Source organism: Carettochelys insculpta, chromosome 2 (assembly GCF_033958435.1).
Source record: "Carettochelys insculpta isolate YL-2023 chromosome 2, ASM3395843v1, whole genome shotgun sequence".
Taxonomy (NCBI): domain Eukaryota; kingdom Metazoa; phylum Chordata; order Testudines; family Carettochelyidae; genus Carettochelys; species Carettochelys insculpta.
Window position 1 is genome coordinate 30,592,107 of NC_134138.1, and position 17,337 is coordinate 30,609,443.

The 17,337-nt window shown below is 40.5% G+C and overlaps 1 protein-coding gene across 1 annotated transcript in view; it reads left to right on the forward strand.

The window, feature by feature from the left end:
* The window catches only part of EIF3H (eukaryotic translation initiation factor 3 subunit H), a 156,140-nt gene that overhangs the window by 104,540 nt on the left and 34,263 nt on the right, over positions 1-17,337 (forward strand). Inside the window, exons 3-5 of the mRNA XM_074985641.1 lie at positions 12,923-13,090; positions 14,580-14,679; positions 16,328-16,477. Of these exons, the coding sequence (XP_074841742.1) occupies positions 12,923-13,090; positions 14,580-14,679; positions 16,328-16,477 (418 nt within the window). The remainder of the gene's footprint in view (positions 1-12,922; positions 13,091-14,579; positions 14,680-16,327; positions 16,478-17,337) is intronic.

The following is a 17,337-nucleotide window of genomic DNA, read 5'->3' on the forward strand; positions in this document are numbered from 1 at the left end:
TTGATATGAGAAATTTGTGTCCAGAACACTTAACATTCATTTTTATTAAAGAAAGTTTTATATGTTGATCTATTTAATTCTAGTTACCATCCTAATGCAGCAACTTACACAAATCATGAACAGAAAGTGACATATTTGCCATTTTCTAACATATTAAAATATACAGTTAATAAGAATCTGAAAATGTTAAACCACTATCAGACTGCTGTAACAGGTGCAAAGCCTGCAGCCTTATGTCACCTGCTACAGTGATCACACGTTTTTAAAAGGGGGGAACATGTCCCATATTTATCTATCACAACATGCAGTTACCTTATCCAGTACATTAGCTGCTCCAACAGCTCCTGTAAGGGTGAAATTAGACAGTTAGTTCATGCTTGAATGAACTCTCAGAAAAATAACATAAACACTGGATCACCTATGAGAGAACCACTTTTTCACAAACTGATCACTCCATATCTAACCTCTCAGTCCTTGTCATCAAAGGAAATCTGAACAATATCTTCAAAAGATGAGCCTGGGAGCTTAAATTTATAACTTTGCTAGATACACAAAGATCACGGGTGCTATGGAGATACCGATTTTTGTCCTATTACCACAGTCTGTAAACACACTAAGACGTTGTCTATATATAAAGCAGTGCAATTTATTTAAGGGCATGAATACATACACAGCGCATACAGTGCATCTGGTGAAGATGCTATATGCTGACAGGTATTATAAAACGACTTCCCCAAGCAGCAGTACCTATGTTATTGCAAAAAGCAGAACCTCACCGATCCATACCTGTCATAAACCCATAACCTCTGTCTCAGTTAGTGAAGTCTTCAAATCATGATTTAAAGACTTCAAGTTACAGAGGATCTGCTGTTTTGAACCAGCAAGTGTCTAGTGTCTTATCCTGCATAGAAGAGTGACCCCCTCCTCTGCCTCACCCTAAACCTCCATGACATGGGGAAATATTACTTCCCATCCCAGATATGGTGCTGATTTAGTGCTGGACCGTGTGGGCAAAACCAAACAGCCAGACGTGGGAAACAATTCATTGTTATAACTCATTGCCTTCCCCATCAAGTGTTACACTTCCTTTATTGGGGATATTTGCGATTAGCAGTTACAGGTGAGCCACATACCACTCTGGACAATCTTTTGTAAAATACCATAGCAAACTTTTAAGGGGAATTTCAAAATAGATGGTCTTTATAGCTTAGATGCCTTTCTATCAACAATTTGTACAACATTAACTTGGAAAATTGATGTTGGTAAGGTACCTGTGTGAGCACTACTTTGAGGTCATTTAAGGACCTGACCTTGTTCCCATTTTAAGTCAGTGGCAAAGCTTTCTCTGGCTGCAGTGAAGGAGAATGACCTGCTTGGTGAGGAGGAGTTGGTGGTGTTTTAGCTTTATTCTGAGTTGTTTAAACTTTAACTTTTGCAGTGAACAACTGATATGACAATTGATGTGTTTTAGTCCCTTTGATTCACTGTTATATCTCAAAACAAGTTTCTCATTTTTATTGCTGTATTCAGCATTGATCCAGTGATTGAGATAGCTTAGCTAATAAGGGGAACTATTTTCTCTGTGTAAAACCTCATTTAGAATTGCTGAATGCTGCAGTAAAATTAATGCTGAATTGTAATCAGCATTAAAAATGAATACCAAGCAGTGCTGTAGCACCTTAAAGGCTAACAAATTGATTAGGTAATGAGCTTAATCTGAAGGAGGTTATTTATTAGGTAATGAGATTAATCTGAAGAAGTGAGTCTTACCCAGGAAGGTGATTACCTAATAAATTTGTCTTTAAGGTGCTACAGGACTGCTTGTTATCTACAGACTAATATGGCTACCCCTCTGGGACTGTAAAAAATGAAAGCACTGTACTGGGAATTTGAAATTAATATCTTCTTTGGGATTTTCCCTTTCAGGATTTTAAGTGAGTCTGTGACATTGAAGCTGTGTTTACATTGTGTCTAGCATTTTGCTTTAGCAAAGCTCAGTAACCTAAATACATACTTAGCTTTTATACTCTTCAAGGAATTCAAAGTCTGTTCTCAGAAGGCAATAACATCTGTTCCCAGAAGAGCAGTATTGATGGTATCATAAAGTAGTATCTGTACCAAAGGCTATCTCTTTGCACTTTTATTCTTTAAGGTTCAGAATGCCCCCTCCTTCCAGCCACCTGTGTGTGCTCTCCAATGAAAATGCAAACTGGACAAAGTTTACTTTCTGTACTGCATGTCATTTAGCCTGCTTCTACACTCTCCTCTTCCTGTGGAAGGTGGCATGGTAATGAGGCAATTCGAAGCAGGCTAATGAGGCGCTAACATGCATATTCAGCACCTCATTAGCATAATGGCAGCTGCACAGATTTCAAAGTTCAGACTTCAAATTACAGATTGACAGTGTAGATGTGGACAGCTTCGAAATAAGTTCCCCACTTCGACATTCCCTCACTCCCACAGGACTAGATTGTAGTGCCTTGCATGTTGAATAGCACGGCTTCCTCTTTGAGAACTAGATTGGAGTAAGGGAGTGTTGAAGTGGGGTGCTTATTTTGAAACTGCCCCCATCTACGCTATCAATCTGCAATTGAAGTCTGAACTTTGAAATTTGTGCAGCTGCCATTATGCTAATGAGGTGCTGAATATGCACATTGGCCTGCTTCAGATTGCCTCATTACCATGCCACCTCTGATGGCAGGGGGCGAGTGTAGAAGCAACCTTAGACATTGAAATAGATAATCTCTTAGAATTCATTCTTCTTTGAGTGATTGCACTTATATGTTCCACTCTTGGTTTGTGTGTGTGCTGCACACAGTTGTCACAGTGCTTTTCTTCATTTGATACCCATCAGGGCTGGTTGAATATCATCTGCTGCTACTTGCCACTGTATGCCAATGAAAAGTGCTCAGCCAGTCATTATCCCCTCAGTTTCCTCCTACCACACGTGATTATAATTGGAATTGACTCTCTGTGTGTTCTTTGTAAATTAATTGGCTGAAGGTAGTTTTTTAGGTTTATAATATTACTGTTTTAGTAATAGTATATGTTTTCTTTTTTCATCTCCAGTTTGGGGATTTTCATTACTCAGTACAAAGGTACTTTGGTCACACGGATTCAGGATTTGCAATTCTTGCATTAGGCCAGTCCCCATGAGCAACCTTTGCTCAGTCTCCTTAAACTGTTCAGGGAAGCTCACATGCAAGATTACTGACAAATCTGCAAAGACTTTAAACCTTCAATGTGTAAGGATAGAGAAGCCAGACTATCACTTTTGCTCATGTATGTAAGCTGTCATGTAAATCAGCTTCTTAACCAGATGACATGAGGATAACTAATGACACCAATGTTTATAAAAGCCTACAAAGGTGACCCTGGCAATTACAAGCTAGTAAGACTTCAGTACCAGATAAACTGGTTGAAACTATAGTAAAGAGCAGAAGTAGAACACTAACAGATGAACTTCATTTGTTGGGCAATTAACAAGCCGTCCTGTGGGACCTTAAAGATTAGCAACTGTATTAGGTAATGAGCTTTTGTGGGTAAGACCCCCTTGATTTGGTGGGGAGAGTCAACATAGCTTTGTTAAGGGAAATCATGCCTCCCTGATCTATTAGAATTATTTGAGGGAGTCAGCAAATGTGGACTAAAGGATCCAGAGGAAACAGTGTACTTATACATTCAGAAATGCTTTGACAGGGTCCCTTACCAGAGTCTCTTAAGCAAAGTAAACAGTCATGCAGTAAGAAGGAATGGTAAATGGTTAAAAAAGAGGGAAACAGAGATAAAGGGTCAGTTTTCAAAATGGAAGGGAGGTAAATAGTGGTACCCCCAGTGAGCTGTACTGTACCTGTGCTACTCAATATATTGATAAATGATCTGGAAAAAGGAGTAAAGAGTGAGATGGCAAAATTTACAGATGGTTCACAATTATTCAGTAGTTATATCCAAAGCAGACTGCAAAGAATTGAAAAGGGAACTCACAAAATTTGGTATTTGAACAACAAACTGGCAGATGAAACCAATTGTTCATAAATGCAAAGTAATGCACTTTGGAGAACATAATCTCACAATAATCCCACAATGACATATAAATTAGCTGTTAGCCAGGGGGATTTGGAATCATGGGTAGTTCTCTAAAAACATCACTTTCTCCACACCATTCGTGTCTTTATTGACCTCTGTTATAACTCCCTTAATCATCCCTTTTCCAAGCTGAACAGTTCCAGTCTTTCATCTGTTTTCAGAAGGAAGCTCTTCTATACCATCATATTTTTTTGCCCTTCTCTGTATCTTTTCCATTTCTAACATAGATGTTTTGAGATGAGGCAACCAGAGCTTCACACAGTTTTCAAAGGGTGAGGTGTACCATGTATTTAAATAGTGACATTGTGATATTTGTTTTATATAGCCCTGTCCTAAATGACTCCTAATGTTCCGTTAGTTTACGATACATACTCTAGAAGTTAGACCTGTTTTAACCAATTGTTTGATTCCAAACTATCATTCAGAACCACCAGTCAGTTTCAAGGACATCCCTGCAGCTTGGTCTTTCACTTTCTCTTTGGCTGTGTCTACACTACAAAATAACTTCAAAGTTGCAACTTCAAAGTAAAGCATCTGTACACAAAATGCACCCTCCCTTACTTTGAAGTAGGCTTCCCCCTGCTTTGAAGTTAAGCATCTACACACAGTTAGCCCTACTTCGAAGTAAGGGGCCAGGAAATGAAACAGGCATGGGGTTGCATGGCTGAGAAGCCCTTCTGGGCTTGCAGCCAGCCGACACCTTGAAGGACCCCTCCCAACACCTCCACCCTGCACGTGCTCAAGGCTGCCAGGCTGAGGAGAGCAACAGAACATGTGCTGGGGAGAAGAGCCGAGCAATATGCGCACTCCCAGCCTCCCTGAGGACGAGGTCCTTTCCACTTTGGCCAGCCTGCTGGCTATGCTGGTCACCCTCGTCTTCCAGTGTCTCAGTCAGGTCGCCTGACTGGGATCCAGCCTTCAGGCCCTGGCCACAGCACTGCTGCCCCTCTCTCATGCCCCCCCGACCGGGCACTGGTGGACCTTCACCATCACCAGCGAGTGGTGGGACTGGCCAGTGCTGGAGGACTGGGACAATGAGCAGTGGCTGAGGAGCTTCAGAATCATGTGCCAGACATTTGGCAACCTTTGCCACTGGCTCACCCCAGTCCTCCAGCACCGAGAGACATGGATTCGGCCAGCATTCCTGGTGCAGAAGAGGGTGGCTATTGCTCTGTGGAGGCTGGCCAACCCCAGCAGCTTCCAGTTTTTCAGACACCAATTTGGCATTAGCAAGGCCACCATCAGAGCGTTGATGCTGGAGGTAAGTCTGGCTCCACCACGGACCCACTCTGGGGAGAGGGCTACCGGGCAGGGGACAGGAGTCCCTGACGTACAGGGCAAGGGGTGGTGGGGGGCAAGGGGGGCCTCACAGTCTGCCATTCATGAACATGTCTCTCCCTCCCCTTCCCCCTCCCCCTCAGTTTGTGTGGGCCATCAACAGGGTGCTCTTTCCACGAGTCGTGACCCTGCAGGACCTGGCCACCCCCGTCACTGGGTTCGTGGACCTGGGCTTCCCCAGGTGTTTCGGAGCTCTGGATGGGACTCTTAGCAGTCTGGGCTCCAGACCACAGCAAGGGCCCCTACATTAACAGGAATGGGTATCACTCAGTGGTACTCCAGGCCCTGGTAACGCAGGTGCTTGGTGCCAGAAGGGCCCACCTAGTCCTCGCTGTCCACAGCAGGGAAGGTGGCAGCGTCTACCATGTGCCCTTGACTGAATGGCTGGCAGCATCGCGGGCCTTGATGCAGGTCTGGTGGAGTTTTTATTTTTATCTGTATGCAGCTGCCAGTGTGGTCAGGGCGGCCTCAGACAATGAGTCCACCCGCCAGTCAGTGAAAGTCCTGTGCGTTTCCTCTGCTGGGTGCAAGTTTGCCGAAGGACCTCCTCCTCCCCCAACAAAGTGAGGAGGTCCTTCCGCTCATCCTCAGTCCAGGAGGGTCCCCGCCTGGCATGGCCCCCGCCTGGCATGGTCTCAGCTTGCCTGCTTGAGGTTGCCAGGGAGCTGTTTCCTTTAAGGTGGCTGGTAGGGACCATAGAGCCCTGGCTTGGCTGGGCTGGCCAGAGTGTCTCCATCCTCCCGTGGGGGGTTGAGGGGGTGCCTCCTTGCCAGACTCCTTACTTCGAAGTAAGGAGTGCAGAGCGTCTACACACACTTAACTTTGAAGTAAGCCACTGCTCCATTCCAGGGAATGGAGTAGTGACTTTGAAGTTACCCTCCCTTACTTGGAAGTTAACTTTGAAGTAAGGGACAGTGTGTGTAAGGGACAGTATGTGTAGATGGCTCTGCAAGCTACTTGGAAGTAGCAGCTTTCTTCAAAGGTGACTTCGAAGTAAGTTTGTTGCATAGACACAGCCTTTATGTTTTAATAAGTGTTCTTCATTCTTTGCTGTGCCCCAGTTAAGAAGTAGCAAGTAAGGATTTTTTCTTGCTCCCTTACAGAAATGTCTTTTTATGGGCTTTAGAAGAAGGTGGGTGTGTGAAAAGATGGAGAAGATAAATAATGTCTTTAGTTCCTGCTCACTCAGCAAGAGCAAGCTTTCTCTTGTTTGAAATTTTGTTCGCTGAGTGTGCCTCATGAGATACACGTCTTGTTTTCATGAGGGACCCAGGAGACAGTGGTCAAAGTCTCTTGATTCAGCACTTACAGAATAATGCAAAATAGTCCCAGTTGCTGGTTACTTCATACTGACAAAGCTTCTTAACTGGTTTGCTTTTTTAACAGTATGGATGTTAGGTTTCAGTAAAATAGGTAACTTAATCCAGTTGTCTGTGTCCGTACCTCAGAAAGTCATAATTCAGTAGTTAACTCTACTTCTGACCACATGATTAGTTTTAGAGAGGAAAAGGGGATATTTGCAGTCTGGTTTGGGAAACGGGAAATCTTTCTCCCTCTCCTGACTCCCAAATAATCTTGTTCTAAAGTCACGGTGTCCAATAAGCTCTGCGCTCACCCCATGTGGGGTGCCTCTTCGGCTGTTCCATGTGCACACCCCACCACATGGTGGCACAAGTGTATGGCGGCAGAGCTGGCTCCTAGGGCCTGAGGGGCTTCAGCTGAGGCGCAGCTCCACCTCTGAGCTGCTTGCGTGGCAGTGGCAGCCCCAGCCCCGGTGGGGCTTGCACCATGCGAGTAATCTGGGCTGTGGGGGAGCTCTGGTAGTGGAGTGGGGCAAGGAGAGGGACTGTGGTGATTGGGTAAATTTCAGTTGTACACTGCTATTCTAAAGTATGAACACTTGACCAGAGCAGAAGTGTAACTTAACAGATCAGAGGGCTAGCCTGCCCACGGTTAACTCAGTTAAGGAAGCAAAGGTCAAGAATGATGGAAACAATATGAAGAAATAGTGGTGATTCTATTAGTACAAGCAGTTTGTGGGTTATTTATTATGTAATTGTGTAACCTGATAATTTTGTTGGAACGCTAGCTGCTCCTTCCACCATGCTTTTGTCTGTGCTTCATAAAAAGTTATTTTCTCTTTCTGATACGGACCTCTCCTCATAATTGATTTTTTTTTTTTTTTTTAACTTCTGTAGTCAATTTTCAGAGACAGAGTTGTTGGCTGTGCATACTTTATTGATCCTTTGAGACTCTTCTGCAAGCATACGTGTTTCCTCCATTATTATTTGTCTGCTAAAAATAGTTGAAATTAGGAAATGGTGATTTGCAGATGTGGACAACTGTCAGTGGATGCTTTTACTTATCCTACTGTCGCAGTTTGTGTAAGTGCATCCGTATTCTCCCTGTCTGTGATCCACCAAGCACACCCTCTTCAGGCTCCCAGCTCCTAACTGTCACTAGTTTGGGGTAAATACCTGTATTTCTTTCCCTTTATAGAATCATAGAACAATAGAGCTGGAAGAGACCTAAAAAAGCCATCAGGTCCAGCCCCTTGCTCTAAGCAGGACCAAACCCATCAGATCAGCCCCGCCAGGGCTTTGTCGAGGCGAGACTTAAACACCTCCAGGGATGGAGACTCCACTACTTCCCTGGGTAGACCATTCCAATGCTTCACCATCCTCCTAGTGACAAAGTTTTTCCTAATGTTCAACCTGGACCTTTCCAGCCGCAACTTGAGACCATTGTTCCATGTTCTGCCATCCGTGACCACTGTGAACAGCCTCTCTCCAGTCTCTTTGCAGCCTCCGTTCAGCAAGTTGAAGGCTGTTATCAAGTCCCCGCTCAGTCTTCTCTTCTGCAGACTAAACAGTCCTAATTCCCTCAACCTTTCTTTGTAAGTCGTATGCTCCAGCCCCCTAATTATTTTGGTCGCCCTCCGCTGGACCCTCTCCAGTGTATCCACATCCTTTCTATAATTGGGGGCCCAGAACTTGACACCGTACTCCAGTACTCTTCAGGCTCCCAGCTCCTAGCTGTCACCAGTTTGGGGTGAATACCTGTATCTCATTCCCTTCTGACTGGTGATTCTCTAAAGCTATGCCTTTTCCATGCTGCACTGTGAGAGACTAAAAAGTCAGCACTAGCTCTTTGCTTTCTCACCAGGGGCTATGACCAATCTGTTACCTACAGTTATAAATTACCACACAGCTCTTTCTGTTCTTATCATGAACACATTTCAGAGACCATATTGACACAATGAAGGAAGTTATAGGCATGCTAAAAAGCCTATCAGAAATCACTCCCAGCTCCTGTATGGGTCCTGTGTGAATCTTTCAAACCCCAGATGTGGGTTTTCCATGCATTTACAGATTCATAACAATCTCAGAACCAGAATTCTGTTTGGGCAGTTCATCTGTTCTTTTATATAGTTCAGGCCTTTGATCTTCAGTCTTTTGGGACCAGGTAATCAGCAGTCACATATACCTCAGGTCATAGCTTCAAAGGATTGGATTTTTGCATAACTGGAGATAAGAAATTTGCATTTATCTCTTCCTAGTTATTCCCAAGGAAATCCATTTTACATTTAATTGTCCTAAAAGTCCATTCTTATGTCACATTTTCATTATCATCCTTTGAACTTCCTCTCCTTAGTCACGTCTCTCGCCTATGGAAGTTACACACAATCCTGGCCCACAGTAATTCATATACTTTATATTCAATACAGTGGACCTGAATGATATCTAAAATTAATTCAATAAAGTCTCCCAAGGATATTGCAGAAAATTGCCGTATTTGTCACAGCTACTTTCTGCTTGAAGGCATTTACAATCCTCGTTTCAAAGCACACATTACTGACAATGTTCCGTGTAAGATGAATGCTTGGGCAGCCACCCAGCAGAGATTCAGTAGATTGCCCACAGCCAGCAGCGTGTTTTTCCACTGGTGATGTAAATTTGCATATGCCTCAGAGCATATAACAAAATTTATTCAGCATACGGATAGAAAAAAAATTAGCGGGAACATTAATTTTTGACTCAGTTTCTGTAAAGACAGAGCCTGAAAGCCATTCTTGTAAACATTGTCCTCTCCATAGAATCAGGAGTTACCTCACATGTTTACACAAAAGCACATGAGACATCTTGACACAGGCTTGTGAAGGACCAGGAATATTTTCCAATTCTCTTCTGTCTTTGACATTATTGATGAATCCAGCACTCATTTGACACTAATCCAGACTTGCAACATCATTTTATGTCTCTCTTTCAGGGGTACTCATGGTTGTCCAATAGTTACACAGCTCTTCAAAAAGGCCTGCATTTTATGGTCACATATGTGACCTCTTTCTACAAAAGAAATTGTTCCTTTTCCCTTCAAGTCTGTAAGTCATTTTTTTCTCATGTCCATTTCATTTGCCCAGAAAGTAGGGGAACCAACAATTCTTTCATTCAAATCTTGCTCAATTGCCGTTCAGATCTGATAACAAAAACTAACTTTTGTTTACATGTGAATACATTTTGTGTTTTCATCTAAGTCTTGCTTTAAACAAATACTTTGTTTTTATGACAGAATAGTCTTTTCAGCTTTATACCTGTCTACCAATAGAATTTAGACTCATGAACAAGCTCTTTATTTTGTGTTTGAGATATTAAGGATGAAAAACTTCTCTGACATGCCTGAATCAAGCGGTGGATAGATGTTTGCTTGCATCTTCTTTTCCTAACATATGGAGTACTTCTGATGCAGAATACCTGTTAAATGGCTAGCTGACAAACAACAGCTGCAGCAACTTTTATGAATTGGTTTTTTTGAATGTCTTTGCTCATGTGTCGTACTTTAAAACTACTTATCTGATTAGCTCATGCCTTTAGGTTTACAGATTAAAAACATAACTAGTTTGTCTTCAAACAGAGAGGACAAAATTGTGTTGCGTACAATGATCTGGAAAGAGGTGCATTTTCGGTATTCCTTTTAAAAAGGAATCAACTCTTGCTCAGTCTGTGCCTATATTTTTGAGCAGTTACTCTTTTTTTATTCTGTCTTTTGGTGAATGTGTATATGCTGCTCAGTTGTCACCATCATGTCATGTATGGTGGCATCTAGACTCTGATTTGCATTGATATAAACCTTTAAATGCAATCTTCAGCCTGTCTCTGGGATTCACAGATGACAGAAATTGCTGAACCTGGATGTCCTATGGATGAGCGTACAGGTGACACCTGTAGTGTAGTGTAGTGCAAACCTGAAGCAGCGAGTCTGAGCCTGGGTCAGCTGACTTGGTCTCACTCTGTAGGATTAAAAATAAAAGTGTAGATGTTCATTTCATATTGAGGCCTGGGTCTGAAACTTACACATGCACACACCTCTGCCAATGTCAGGTTTCAGAGCCTCAGCATTTATAATTCTATTTTTAGTCCTGTGAGTCTGAGTAAGTTGATCCAAGTTCTGAGACTCGGTGCCACCGTGTGGTGGGTCTGCAATATATAGATATACCCTTAAATTGTAAGCTGTTTGGAGCATAGACATTACGAAGTAGAAGACAAAGTGCCACACGTGCACTTGATGCTGTAGTAGCAAGATTCCCAAATAATCATAGATAAACACTTGTATCTTTTTTCAACCAAGAGAATACTGAGGTATTAACATACATTTTAAATAAATACACAGAGTGGTAAATTGTGGCAGATGAGCTTTTGGCCGCAAGACAACTAATAACAAATTTTAGAATTTTCTTTTGCTGCATGACAGGTTGGAAGAATATTTTTTCGCTCCAGAGAAATGTCTGCTTATATCTTTAGGGAGTATGGGTTGGTTTATTTCCATCCTGTAAAGAAGGAAAATGTGTTTCTGAAGAGTCAGTTGTACAGTTTGAAAGTTCTCCTCTGCTCTGACTAATTATATAGCTGCCTGATGTTATGGCTGTTCTATTGTTGTATGAGTGAGAGATTGTTTAAAAAAATAGAAGTGAAATAAACTGAACTTGGTGAATTCTACAGCCCCACAAACATAATTTTAAAGAATTCGCCTAGTTATTGACTGGTGTTTGGTGCATTTGATTATCTAAAACTTGATAATATATTGCTACTGTGCATCGGGACTGATCAGTACTGGGCGTGTACGTTGACATAGCTATGCCCCTCGGGTGTGAAAAATCCATTCCCCCTAAGAGATGTATGCTGGCCCAGCTCCCTGTGTAGACAATGGGGGGTTGATAGAAGAAAGTCTTCTGTTGAACTAGCATCTGTCTTTTAGCAAGGTGGATTATCTGTACTGACAGTAGAATCCCTTCTGGCAGTGTAGGTAGAGTCTACACAGAAGGACTATAGTCATGTAGCTGTAGCAGTTTAAATGTAGACAAACCCTCAGTTATCTGTTAAAAATGCCTGAACTATGATGAAATGATAACCCATTTTATTATATATATATATAAATTAACTAAATTTCATCCTATTAAACACTGCTTAATATGATCGTGTTACATAAAGGTAGCATGCTTAAATGAGACGCAGTGGAAACAATTCACTCATTGGCTACAATACAACACAGATCTTAATATAATAATCCTCTACTTTCTAATGTAATGTAGCACGTTAAAAAAGTGTAAAGATTAAGGCAAATAGCATCCTGACTGTTGCGACAGATGGCTCCAAATGGGGCAATAGAATTACAGGTTAGACTTCCCCAGTCTAGCACCCTTAGGACCTGAGCATTTTGAAGTAGGGATTTTGCTGGATGGGGGAGGTCAGTGCTTCCTGCTGGGCTCTGGGCCCTATTCTCAGGCTCCTCTCCCAGCCGTCAGTCTGCTCCTGGCCACCAGCCTGGGCTACTGCCCAGCTGGCCTGCATGCTGCCTGCCAAGCTCCCACTGGGGCTCCTGTACAGGACTCCTACTTGGTCCTTGCTCTCAGCCGCCAGGGTGCTCTGGTCTGGACAGAGTCCAGAATTTCAGAGGTTCAACCTGCACTGTGTGTATTCCTACAAACCTACAGCTGTTTGTCAATATTATCTCATATTTACATTCAAAATGAACAGATTTTTCTTTTAGTTCCCATAAATCTGCTTTCTCACATCATACTTTTAAAAGTCTTCTAGTGTTCAGTGGTATTAAAGTACTCAGTCACGCTAATGTTACTCTGGCACAGAATGTTCCTGTTGAACAGAAATCCTTTTTTTTTTTTGCTGTGAAACACAAAATGCCATAATTTCATTACGTAAATGAGCAAGATAGTTAATGCAATAAACTGTAAAAACAGTTCGTTGATAAGCTTAACAGTGAACACCAAATGAGAAAACTATTTTGTTTAACCAAAATACTCGTATTCTGACTTTATATGGCCAAGTTCCAAATTTTAATATTGTCTGTGCTGAGATGTAATTGAAATAAACCAATCTTGCTTTTATAGTTGTGAAAAATGTAACTTGTTCACTTTTAACTGAAGGTGTTGTCAAGAAACGGGTTTTAAAAGCTTATACTTTAGCATTCTCTTTATTTCATCTAGTTCAGTACCAGATGGAAATGATGCGAAGCCTTCGCCACGTAAACATTGATCATCTGCATGTTGGCTGGTACCAATCTACTTACTATGGCTCTTTTGTCACTCGTGCCCTCTTGGATTCCCAGTTCAGTTACCAACATGCAATCGAGGAGTCTGTAGTTCTCATTTACGGTTAGTATGAGGTTTCCTTTATTATTCTTGTCCCCCTCTTAATATTATTACTACTATTTTTGTATTCTGTCTTTTGCCTGTAAGAGTAGCCTGGCAGGCCTTTTCAAGTAAATACCAACCCTGTGTCTACAGCAGCCTCAGCAGCAGCTAAGTCTAGACAGGGTTTCCTTCTTTCTGTTTATTTTTCTTGCTATCAGAGCCCTGATGTGTACGTTTTGGAATGCTGGAGTAGCTGCTTCATTTTTATTCCTCCATCTCCCCTCCCTCGTTGAAGGGGCTTGTGGAACTAGACCAGATGTCTAAAAAACCCCGATTACTAGAGTGTCTGGCTCTGTACGTGACTGACCAATCATAACACAAATTGCCAAATTTTTTTATGCCTCCGACAGAAGCATACAAAACCTGGACTGTTTCTTAGCACAAAGATTTTTTTATTTTCTGCCTATTTAATGGTGTTTCCTCAAGCTCTCCAGACCAGATGTTCTGTGCTGTATCAGAACCGTAGGCAATTTAACAGCTTTATAGCCTCCCCCTCCCCGAACACTCACAGTTTGCCATATCTGGCAGACTTGCATATAGTTTCCAGCTGAGAAGTAAATGTAACGTCCTGAGTATCTGTCAGAAAAAATACTAATGAATACGATCAATCTTATGAGCTGCCCCAAAATTGTTTCAGTATGTTAACAATTGGATTACAGTAAAGAACAAGTTGTTAAAATATACTTATATTGGCTGGAAACATTGCATCATCAGACCTTGATGAATTTTCCACTTGTTGAAGTCTATTTTGGTTTTCATTTTATCACCGATTGCTAAAAGTTTGACTGTGTTAAATTTCAGACATCATGAATGTTTAACAGTTTTTATTCTAATATTGGCATAACTTAGCCACTGTCATGTTAAGTGTTAAGCTTCCCTGTCACAGGAATGTAACAATTTGTTTAGAAGACATTCCACTAAATTCAAGACAGTATGTTAAGATGAAGCTAATATGTTTAACATCAACTATATTATTGTCCCAAGCAATTATACAGTTTGTCTAATGTGAGCTAGTCTATCACTAATCCTAAATCTCATTTTGTTATTAAGTAATTAGAGTTTATAAATTCTCTTATTTTACTGCACAATAAGTAGAATGGCCTTTTTATGAAGGGAAAACCTTTGTTTTAGAGAGGCAGCCATCATATATAAATTGTTTGGGTAGGTTGTACTAAGAAAAAGAAATCAGGCATTGGTATTTTCACTTTTCTTAAGTGCAGATATCTTGAAGTCATAATTTGCAGTAGATGAGTGAATGTAGTTCATGTTTACTTTATATCATTACAATACTAATGAGTCAGGACCACAGACCCTGCTAAGCTGATATTTTTATGTTTTTAAATATAAATATGCTTTCTAAAACATAAACCATCTGAAGAAATAGTCAAGTAGAGGAAGAATATTTTAAATTATCTTTGTAATTGTGTCCTTTCTTCATACCTTGTCTTAGATCCCATTAAGACTGCCCAAGGGTCTCTGTCACTAAAGGCTTACAGACTGACACCCAAACTGATGGAAGTTTGCAAAGAGAAAGATTTCTCTCCAGAAGCGTAAGTATTTTATAAGAATGTCTCTTTGCACTGATTATTCTTTTTGGGGTTGCATTAGAGGTGGAGGTAAGAGTAGGGAAAAAGGAGATTTTTTTTAACCAAAAAAAAAGTTGGTGTGATGTCAAGTTCTGTGGAAATCAGATGTGTAATTCCAATGATGCATGTGTACTCAAATGCAGTTCCTAAGAAATTATGAAAATATTGCTTCAAGCACTCCGATTTATAACTTAGGGGAGCAACATTAGCATCTGTTTTGAAAGGAGGTACTGCATTCTGTCGTTCCAGCCATGGGGTGAGTGTAGTAAAGACTGATGAAACTGTGAAAAAAGGCAGAAATACATTGACGTGATCGCAGAAGGGCAGAAAATCTTCAAGAGGTAGAGAAAGGGAACAGATCAATCTCTTAAGGGCTTGTCTTCATGGGAACAACTGACTAGTAAATGTTCAGGAATAAATATTCTGCTGTAGCTATTCCGTGGGCATTCTTCTGGAGTAACAGTAATTTTATTTTAGAATATTTACTGTGCTTCCAAGGCAGGTTTGTCTGTGCAGTAGCACAGTGTGGCCTATTAGCACATTATCAATAATAATAAGAAAAAAATCATAGCCAAAAATTAAAAGACCCTAAAAATACAGCTGTTCTTGAGACTGGCTAATCAAATAACTTACTGTTTTTGTGGAGAGAAAATGTTTTGTGAATTGTGTTGTTTGAGTGACATTGCCATTTAGTAGCTATTAAGTATAGGAGTAGCTGCTAGTACGACATCTTTCCCCCAATGGTCTGTATTCAGCATCATAAAACAAACACGTGCAAAGCTGTTACTCAGAAAAACTGAACAATTTCACTGCTCAGTGCCTAAAGGTAGCATTTCCACTAGTTACCTTCTCAGTCTTAAAAAATTGAAGTTAATGTTTCAGTTTCCAGCTTCAGTAAACATATCTGTGTCACCAAACTTGTACCTTTGTTTGCTGGTCTGATGAAAGGCATCAGTACCTATTTTGTCTGTTTTAAAATTTAAAAGTAAAGGGCGATAAATGTATGGTAAAATTATTTTGACAAAAAATAAGAAAATTCTATTCTGATTGTGAATAAAATGGTCAATAATATCAATAGTAGACTATAATTGAAATATTTGATCATCCTATTTTTAATTATGTAAATCATTTTACATTTTATGTTTAGTTACTGGAGAATGCAGCTTTCCACAGAAATGTTTGTATGTTTCATGTAACACAGTGCTTGTGAACTTAAAACTTTTTCCAGAGTAGTGCAGTCAATTGTATTTAAGAAAAACTGGTGGCAAGAAAAACAGTAAAATATTCTGGTAGACAGAATTAACCTTGCCATTGTAGTCTTTTGGTGGGGGGTTTGTTCTTATAAATAACATATTATAGAACAAAGCTTTTACTTTACCTTTGATGCCTTTTTTACTTAGTTTTTACAAGGCTTATAAATGTAAAGCTTTTCTATGCAAATGCTTCTCTTATCAAAGAAGTTTGAGTGTTGTTTGATAGTGTAGCTCTGGAAACCTAGGGCTCTACAGAATCACTAACTGACTGTTAACAAGAATCAAGATCCTGAGAATTAGAAGTATCAGTTGTATGAAAGGTACCAGTTGTGTACAAATTTTTCAAATTTGATTTTCAGATTGAAAAAAGCAAATATTACATTTGAGCACATGTTTGAAGAAGTGCCCATTATAATTAAGAATTCGTACCTGATCAATGTTATGCTTTGGGAGCTGGAAAAGAAATCAGAAGTAGCAGATAAACATGAATTGCTCAGTCTGGCTAGCAGGTATGTACTTGTTAAAACAAAGGAGGTATCTTTATTTATGTTTTCAAAGCACACTTTCACAGCATAATGAAATCCCAGCCTTGTTTGAATCAATGGGAGTTTGCCAGTTGACTTGAATGGAGCCAAGATTTGACCCTTCCTGTCCCCCTTTGGGTGAAGCAAAAACAAAATAGAAAAAACATATTTGAATTAAATGAATAAATAATTTACATGTTTCATTTGTACCCAGTAAACTTTGTAGGTAGTGTGTGTTTCTTCATTTTAAAGAAAATAAATGTGTAAATCCAGTTAATGATCTGCTTCTACAAAACAGGCTAAAGAGAAATCAAAATAGAACTATATCTTTGTCTTTTTTTTTTGTCAAATATGATATGTGAATTATTTTATTAAATAGTAAAGCATATCTCTTCTGAGCCAGTAATATGAAATATAAAAACGATTAACACTCCTTAGTAAAAGTAGAGTCCCTGAAAAGAGTCTTTAATTACAACTGACTTTACTAAGTCTGGTTCTGAGGGCATTTATTTTGCAAAAATGTAATATTAGGTTTGCTGAGTTTGAGAGCTTGGAGTCACATTGACTCCTCTTATACAGGTTGAACCTCTCTTGCCCAGCACTCTCAGGAACCTGACCAGTGCCCCACAAGAGGATTGCTGGATGAGGAGAGGTCAACATTTTCTAGCATATTACCAACACTTTCACTGCTTAGTGGGCTCTTACAAGACGTTTAGGGGTAAATTACAGATAAATAACAGCACAGAACACTGAGAGCCAGAACTGGTGTCTGTAGACAAACTTTCTGGGACCACTGGAAACTTAGCCACACCCAGGATAAGCGGTTGCCTGAGTAGAATCCTGCC